Source organism: Salvia splendens, chromosome 4, assembly GCF_004379255.2.
Source record: "Salvia splendens isolate huo1 chromosome 4, SspV2, whole genome shotgun sequence".
NCBI classification, from domain to species: domain Eukaryota; kingdom Viridiplantae; phylum Streptophyta; class Magnoliopsida; order Lamiales; family Lamiaceae; genus Salvia; species Salvia splendens.
This window is the reverse complement of record NC_056035.1, coordinates 11,180,676-11,189,828: the sequence shown is the minus strand read 5'-3', so window position 1 is coordinate 11,189,828 and position 9,153 is coordinate 11,180,676. Positions and strand designations below refer to the sequence as shown.

Genomic DNA, 9,153 nt, shown 5'->3' with positions numbered 1-9,153 from the left:
ATGGGCGTCAATTTTTAATTTTTAATGAGTTAAATGGAATTAGATGGTCGAGCTTAGCTAATTTTATTTATTGTTTGGTTTAATGTCCTAATAAAATTCATTAATGGGTTGAAATTATTAGTACTATATGTTAAGTGAATTTATTTTGAATTTTTTATTTTAAAAATTCTTTAAATTAAAATTTTCAACATACCGAAAATTATGTTACGATAATTTATCCAGACATGTAGCACGTCAATATGTATAATACGTGTCGTGGATTTTAATATTTTATAGGTTGATTCGATCAATTACATGTACTGTGCTACCTTTATTCTCCCAATTTTGATATTTGAATTTTGAAAACTTAGATTCGACAATTTTTTCGGACGCTTCTTGGCGTTCAGTAGATTTTACAGGATACGAATTGAACAATATACTATGAATATCGCAGCTACTCTATATTCCCTCTTTGTCCCACGATAAGAGTCACACCTTACTATTTTGGTCAGTCCCATAATAAAACTCAAACTTCATTTTTACCATAAATGATAAATAGGTCTCACATTGCACTAACTCACTTTACTTACATTTTATTTTAAAATCAATATAAAATATTCTACTAATAGCATGACACACACCAAATTAGTATCAAAACATGGCATTTTCATTACTGGGATCGGACTTCAAAAACCGAGAATTCAATTTCTTAGATTACAACATCCGCCTAAACTGTAAGTCTCGGAAAATTGGATATCACAGTAGCATGGATCTGTTTTGTAAAATTTATTGGTTGTTACATGGCTAAGATTATCAATCAATGAATGATAGTATAGACTAACAAAATGCTTATTATTGCGACTCCTCGAAACCCAAAGCATATATTTGGGAGTAGTCATCAACAAAATGCACGTCCAGGCCTTCCTTCACATTAGCTGCTAGCTCGTCGAAATCCCTCCTGTTCGCTGAAGGAAACACGATGGTCTTCACTCCGCTCCGCCTTGCAGCAATCGTCTTTTCCTTCACCTGACATCAAGCATAACCAATGTGAGCAAACAAAGATGAACAACCTTCTCTCAGAATATTCACAGAAATGGACATACCCCGCCTATAGGAAGAATTTTTCTCGTCAACGTGACTTCTCCAGTCATTGCAAGGTCCTTCTTAACAGCTTTATTCATGGCAAGAGATAGCATGGAGGTAATCATGGTGCAACCAGCACTTGGTCCGTCCTTGGGGGTAGCTCCTGCTGGCACGTGAAGGTGGATCTTGGTGTTGGCAAAGAACTGGTTCTCGGGATCCTTCTCGAGCATTATAGCTCTAGCGACAGTGTGAGCTATCTGAGCGCTTTCCTTCATGACATCTCCAAGTTGTCCAGTGAGGTTAAGGGATCCTTTACCTTCACCTTGCTCGACGTAACTAGTCTCTATGTACAGTGTGGACCCACCCATTGCGGTCCAAGCAAGACCCATCACGACTCCTACTGGAGTTTGCTCATATATGCGATCAGCATGAAAAACAGGCTTGCCAACAAAGTCCACAAGGTTTGATGAGTCAACTAAAACCTTTTCAACTTTTTTAGCAGCTTCACTGGTCTCATTCTTCTCAGCTTCTAGAGTATCATCCTGCTCGGAGAACATCCAAGTTATGAATCTAAATCAACATATTACTCTAGGTAATATGAGGCTGAAACCATACGAAGACATAAAATGGTACAAATCGACCCAATCATATATGCATGCATTGCTGAAAGTTTGCACCTGATAAGCTGGGGAATCAACAATTTCGGCTTCCTGAGCATTTTCAGATACTTCAGCTCCAACCACAGATTCGTTAGACGAAGAACCAGAATCTACCTTATCCTCATCAAGTTGGACCTGAGTTCCAACATTTGCAGGTTCCAGATTTCCTCCTTGTCGTACAAGTTGCAGAGCAATCTGAGCAGTGACACGAGTATAATCAAACAACAAAATTATATTCTCTCCGAGAACACAGACAAGGTAAAGTATATCATCGATTTATGGAACCCATCACTAATGAACCATACTGAAACTCTGATTGGTAAACACATGTGAATCACAAATCACAATCAAACCTTTCGGTATATTTTCTCAATCTGCTTTTGAAGATTCCGAACCCCTGCTTCTCTGCAATAATTTTCAATCAGAGCAAGAAGAGCTGAATCCGTGACCTCAACCTGAACCATAAGCCTTAATCAATGAGTAACAATTTCCAAACAGAGACAGCACTTAGTTAAATATTAGTATATCAAAAATATGCATTCGCTTCACAATTCGAGATTTAGCAGTCAAAGTTTAACTACATTTTGATGTCCAAAAGCCACTAAACAAAGAAAAGAACTGAAGAGCACCATATTTTATTACTTAGATCGTGCACAAGAGTTGAGATTCTGCTGACAACAGGCCACCAATGCGCATAGATTCAATAGAAATCAACCATTTTATTTCTGTTAACACTGAAAAAACATTGATTTGATTGTTTCTTTTATTTTTTGTACTATGTTTCTTTTTCCTCCACCCTTCTAAAAAATTTGCACTTATTATTTCCTTCTCTCACGCTCTTTTTTTGGAACAAAAACACATCTTTCAAACATAAATAACTAAAACCATAGCATGTGATTCCACGAGAAATGAGAGATTTATTTGGATGCAATGTTATTAAAAGGAAGCTCGACTCTGGAAAATTGCTAACTGTTAGATTAAATAACGTATGATTGACAATTGTATGTTCTTCACCCGACACAAGTGTACGAAATTATGGAGACTGATCATCTTAATGAGTGTATATGATATGTATAACTGCATGCCTATAGAGAGCAGTAAGATAGGAGATTACTTGTTCAGGCTTGATTCCACATGTGTCTCTAGTTGCTTTCTCCAAGTAATCTCTGGCAATGTGCATTTTCTCATCTGTAATGTACCCAGCAATGGTTATCACCTCCATTCTATCTAAAAGGGGATTTGGTATATTTTCAATGACATTTGCTGTACAGACAAACAAAACCTGCAGCAACCAAGCATACACAAAATAATTCATTATGCAGGGGAAAAGTTAGAATCTGCTGAGATAATCTGTACTGAAGCACAAAACATGCATAAAAAATAAGGATGAAGTCTTACAGCCTTACAAAGGCTATTGGAAAACCCTGGCTAAACAAATATGGATCAACTCTTGATGCCTCACGAATATCATAGATTGTGTATGCATCATAAAGAAGCAGGAATTTGTCACATAGAAATAACATCTACGCACACAGGAAGCTCCTAGAACTTTTCCACCTTTCACAATGATGATTTCCTCGAGATACAAATGTCAGAGGCAATTTCTAGGAGAAACTGATAAAAGTTTGTATTCTTTCTGCTAAAAATATATTTATACTGTCAATAGAAATAAAGTACACTGTTCACTAGGAGAAAATGGCACCACACAAATGTCGCAATAAAGAATCTTATACATTAATATGAGTTTGCTAGACAGTAGACACTGACCTTGGACAAATCAATTGGAACATCTAGATAGTGGTCTAGAAAATTTGCATTCTGCTCTGGATCAAGGAGTTCCAGCATTGCACTTGCAGGATCACCTGCATGACCCCTTCCCAACTGCCAGCAGATGCATTTATATGAGAGTTTCTCAAAATATACTTAATAATTAAGAGTAAATTTCACCATATTTACAAAAATAAAGGTACAACAACAGAATAAATATGGTCACCAATAGAATCACCTATATATAGCATGAATACCTTGTCAATTTCATCAATCAGAACAAGAGGGTTAGCCGTTCCCACACTTTTAAGACACTGAACCATCTTCCCAGGCATGGCACCAATATAGGTCCGGCGATGCCCCTGATATTTATCTCAGTGTTAAAAGACTTATATGATAATTAGTAAAGCTTAAATGTTACCCAAACCAACAATAAAATCCTATGCTCACTTTGATTTCAGCAACATCAGAAAGACCTCCAACCGAAAACCTGTAAAATTTACGGTTCAAGGCCCGAGCAATGGAACGCCCAATGCTAGTTTTTCCCACTCCAGGTGGACCAGAGAGGCATACAATTTTACCTGTAAAAAGTTTAACCAACAAGCTAGTGATAAGATCTCTTTATTGCAGGAAGCACATCACATGCCTATCTGGGAAAACAGGTGGGATGCTGGTTTGCACAGGAAACAACATTTAGGTCTAACCGAGAGTTTGTTCCAAATACTACAAAAATTATGCCCTATCAATTAACTATGCGACCAGCCTACTGACCATTTTGTGTACTCTCCAGTCTCCATTTTCCCATCACATAGAATTTGCACTATTATCAATTTATCATATTATAAAGAAAACCAAATCAATGACTGCTTGTTTAACAGATAATTTCCATAACAACAATTCAGATTTTTATCTTTGCCAAACAGAGCTGGAAATAATCAATGGATGTTCAAGTCTTCTTCTCACATAATCAAGTTGCCTTTCTGTATGATTTCACATGCAAATTGTATTATCCTTTCAAATGACAATTGTAAAAAGGAGATTATCATACCACCATAATCTGTTCAACTTAGCAAAGTTGGAATAACATAATTAAAAAATGCCAGCTTTGTTCCAACAAAACAGACAAGATGATGCAAAGTGCCTGACCTTGTGCGGTTCCTCTCAGTTTCCCAACCGCTATAAACTCCAATATCCTTTCCTTGACATCTGTTAACCCATAATGGTCTTCGTCTAAAATTTCTTGAGCACGAAGCACATCAAAGTTCTCATCACTGATCAGAAAATTGAAGAGAAGCATCAGGAAAAAAAACAAATGTAGCTTAATTTATTTATCTTTAAGTAAAATTTTCATGAGAAAAACATATAACTTAAGATATTATTTTATTTTGTAATAGAGGCATATTTTATAAAAAAAGAAATAGCTTTCAACATGCAAAGTTTCACATGCATATGTTTTAGAGCTTTCACTTTAGATAGTAGTCAACAAACTAAATAAGGATGCAGTGAAATTTGGACAGAATTGAACAATAGTAACAGAAGATAATAATTGTCAACACCTGTATTCTCCCCAAGGCAATGCAGTCAACCAATCAAGATAATTCCTAGTCACATTAAATTCACTAGAACTAGCTTCTAATAATTGCAACTTTGTCAGTTCTTCTTCTATGACTTGCAAAACAAGAGCTGGGATTTTCTCCTTCTTTGGATCGAGCCTTTCTCTGAACTTTCCTGTTTGAAAATAAGTAGAGAATCACCCACTATAGTCACAATTTCATAATTTGTCACGAGCTAGTAACATCTAAGTAAAATATTCATTTACACTTGCATCAAGCAAAAGGTAACTGGGTTTTCAAAAAACAACTTAAGTGAAAGAAAGTTGGGCCAAGATATCAAACCAGATAGAGCAGTTTTGTCATCAGTCTCCAATCCCAGCTCCTGAACAGTATATAATTTTATAATTATTTCACATCAGATAACAACTTTCTAAGAGGCAGATCCAAGTGGAGTTTGAATTAGAAGTGCTACATGAAATTAACTAGTATACAATAAACCACATGGCACACAGATATTTATACTTATTGCATTACCTTCTTTATAGCTTTAAGCTGTTCATTAAGCAGATAGCGTCTTTGCTCCCCACTTATCTTCTCTTCAATGGCCTTGGCTATTGATTCCTGAGTACAACCAATAAGCAGGGCAAAGTAATTATCAAATATAGGAGAATACAAATCACAGAAATTTAAGAAATAGTGCTGAGTGTGATACCTGTATCTTGCTAATCTCCATTTCTTTCTTCACCAATTCCAAGGTGAGTTTTAGACGTTTATGCACCTAAATAGAGTAGGAGAACTGAAGTTACAAATTTGTGTGATAACAAAAGTAAACTCCAAAGAGCTCATCCATGTAAGGCCAGAGGCATTGAGTGAAATAGTTATCTTTTGGGGCAAGGTTTCTTCCTGCTAGCACCTTGAGCACCCACATCAAGATCAAGAACAAGTTTGTCTACTGTTTCAGTTGAAATTGTTGGTCTAAATATTTTTTTAGTTTATGCAAGATACTCGTAGGGACAAGAACGCATGGTTGGCCCTTAATAAACCAACTAGAAGCTCTGGGAAGCGTTCAACTTCCACAACACTATAGGAAACCCATTTAAGATTAGATTGGAAGATTTTCTATTGCTATTATTGGTAAACTACTTACATCAAGTTCTTCAAGCACTTGTTGGCATTGCTGCTTATTTGCACCAGATATTGCAGCTCCAAAATCTGCCACTCTAGGATACGTAAAATCTCCAACATGCTGTAGGAAATTCAGAAAGGAAAAGAACTGGTAGTAAAACAGATAAATGGAAACTTCTATACATAGTTAGATACACAATATTCATCACTCCAATTTGAAATTATGCTGTAATATGATGATTTCTGAACTGCATTACAAGGGATGGAGAATGCTAGGCTAATGTCTTCCAGTTCCGTGGTATAAGAGGTTAAGTCTCTAGAAAACATTAATTTTTATTTTTTAATAAGTGGACTAATTACATCTAAAATAGTCAAATGTATTATGTATCAGAATTTTCCTGGTGAAAGCAGGGTCCTCAGGGAGTAAACTAGTTCATAGAGTACTATTTAAGATGTGATCAATGTGAGGAATGCACGTGAGAACTTCACCTTTTTCAGGAGCTATAGAGTTAAGCTACTACACTAATAGAGCTAATATACACTGGGCCCCTAAAGCCTGCAAGTCTTTTTTTCACAAGATTTTCAAGTAACACATACAAAGAACTAGATGCAACAAATCACAAGCCATTCTTTTTTTAGAGAATAAGGTGACTTCCTTTGAGGGGTTTTGTGGGAGGGGGGAGCAGTGGGGTGGACAAACCTGAATATAAGTCTGCGCATGATCTCGCCAAAGTGGACTTGTTTTCAAAACATCTCTAAGGGTTGATATAACTTCAAAAGAAGTAGCCTTGAGAATGTCATCATCCTTATCATATGGTATTTCCTGAAACAGGAATCAATAGATAAACTGGACTTCACTTCTGTAGAATAGTCAGGGACTCAGATGGTATATGATCAATACCTTAAGATGATCGACTTTGACCGTCAGAGGATCTTCACTGACCTGCATAAGAAAGGCTCTTAGTCACAAGAAGCACGTGCCCAAAGAGATATTAGTATGCATGTTTGTGAGTGCATATAAGCCAACAATCAACTTGTCTAAGTAATACTATTTCAGTTCAATAATTTTACACCTATATGTAATTAACATGCATGAGAAATTAAGTAATAGGGTAAATATCCCATCTTCAAACAGAATAATAATAAAATCAAAATCAACAGAGTTGTGCCTACCATCTCTGAGATTCGAAGTCGCCGGTGACCAATGAGAACAACCTGATCCCCTTGTATGCTTGTAATCTGTCATCAAACCAACTTGGTCAATCCAAAGTCATCTGTTATATGGATATGAAATTATGACATAGCTCAGCAGAAAGTGTGAAATTACCTGAGCTAGTGTGCCAATTTCATGAAGGCGATTGAATAGATCTTTTCCTTTAAGATCATAAATATTTTTTTCTGAATCTGAACCCTCAGTCCCTTCCTCATCTTTAACAAGGAAGGCACCAGCATAAGGGGCTTGCCTTTTTCTACTCTCTATTAATGCTGTTAATAACTTTGGATCCTGTGAAGGCAATCACATTCTACTATCTCACAACCAACAAAAAAAGAGGAAGAGCCACATGCCAGATAGTGTATTTTTCAGCAACATCTTCCACAGAATCCGTGCATATGAAGCTTATCACACTACCACATAAGAATTCTGACCATGTTGTGTAATTGGAATAGGTACCAATTAAGCACTGAATGGGAGAAAGACCAGGGTATATACAAGACACACAAAAGGAAACTATAAACATTCAGAACTGAAGTCATAACTGCTTGGTGGCCCTTCGTTTCTCAAGCTATTTACAACATGTTTTAAAAAGTGAACTCAAAAGAAACAACACAAATTGTTAACTAAAACACACTGCTTGCCATTAAACTCATAAGAAAATGATGCTACTACAACATACTATGTATTAAAATACTTACAAAATAAAGACAAGTCAGAACTCAAAAGAATGTGCGTTGGCATATAGAAGCAGCAACACACATAACTTAAGCTATAACACAATACTAGAATCAAGTGAAAAATCACACCTTTACGTACACTGGCATGTAGAATCCCGGAAATAATGGCCTATGTGACAGGGGCAAGGCTACAACCTGCATAAGTAAAAAAGAGCAGAAGAAGAAAATTGTTATTGATAAATTGTGAGGAGTCAATGAAGAATAATATGGAAGCTGAAATTGGAGAGCAACGAACTGTTAAACAATCTTCAGGTCTAACAAGAGTAGGCACAATAGCGGACGAAGACTTTGATTCCGCGGCTTCATCGCCATCGCCATCGCCATCGCCCGACTTGACCCGCACTGATGCGTCGTCCGGATCGGAGCCGTCGGTGGAATCAGTGCAAAATCTCCGAATTATATAAAGGCCTCTCTTATTCTGTCCGATAATGCGGCGGAGCAACGGAGATGCAGGCTCTCCGACGGGAACATAGCGGCGGGCGTTAGCCCCAAACGCCACGTGCGAGCTGCACCTGGCGGTGAGAGTCTTCAACATCGATAATTAGTTGTAATGAATTAGGGTTTCAAGCTGATTGGAATTAAAGGGTGGGAACCGCCATTAGAGAGTGGTGAGAAGCTTGGGGAAGAAGTCGATGTATTCTTGTTTAGCGGGGTTAAAACCTTGCATTCATAAACCCTCTGGTTTTTAATTGACCGAACTACCCTTCAATTTTTCTTTAAATGGGCACTTGCCGGATCTAAATTGGGTTGGTTAATCGGATTTGAGATCTTCCGAATTTGGATTACGGATTGATCACATTCAAAATTTTCAGATTAACATTTTTCTAACTCTATCTCCAAATGTTTGGATTTCAAGTTAATCTATCAAGCAAATCGGGTTAAAAACTAACAATGAAAACCATTTTTTTAATGTATAATAGAAAAAGTTACTCATTTTTTTAATAAAAAGCGGCAAATGCCAATATCAAAACAAACTAACGAGAATATAAAATATCTAATCTATCATGAAATATCCAATTATTGAGACCTAAAGG

General features: G+C 36.7%; 1 protein-coding gene across 2 annotated transcripts; it reads right to left on the bottom strand.

The window, feature by feature from the left end:
• Window positions 1–624: 624 nt before the first annotated feature.
• On the bottom strand, window positions 625–8,810 carry LOC121798557 (lon protease homolog, mitochondrial-like). 2 transcript variants are annotated; one of them, XM_042197621.1, is made up of 20 exons: window positions 8,355–8,810; window positions 8,189–8,254; window positions 7,494–7,670; window positions 7,340–7,405; window positions 7,068–7,109; window positions 6,867–6,989; window positions 6,189–6,287; window positions 5,754–5,819; window positions 5,576–5,662; window positions 5,384–5,423; window positions 5,045–5,216; window positions 4,635–4,759; window positions 3,939–4,069; window positions 3,746–3,850; window positions 3,489–3,602; window positions 2,836–3,003; window positions 2,075–2,176; window positions 1,740–1,916; window positions 1,083–1,604; window positions 625–1,005 (listed from the first exon to the last, which is right to left on the bottom strand). In XM_042197621.1, the coding sequence occupies exons 1-20, from the start codon at window positions 8,652–8,654 to the stop codon at window positions 832–834; spliced, it is 2,856 nt and encodes a 951-aa protein (XP_042053555.1). In that variant the 5' UTR covers window positions 8,655–8,810; the 3' UTR covers window positions 625–831. The 2 variants fall into 2 exon arrangements, with proteins under 2 accessions (XP_042053555.1, XP_042053556.1); XM_042197622.1 differs by lacking the exon at window positions 8,355–8,810 and having other exon boundaries at window positions 8,199–8,244.
• Window positions 8,811–9,153: the final 343 nt, after the last annotated feature.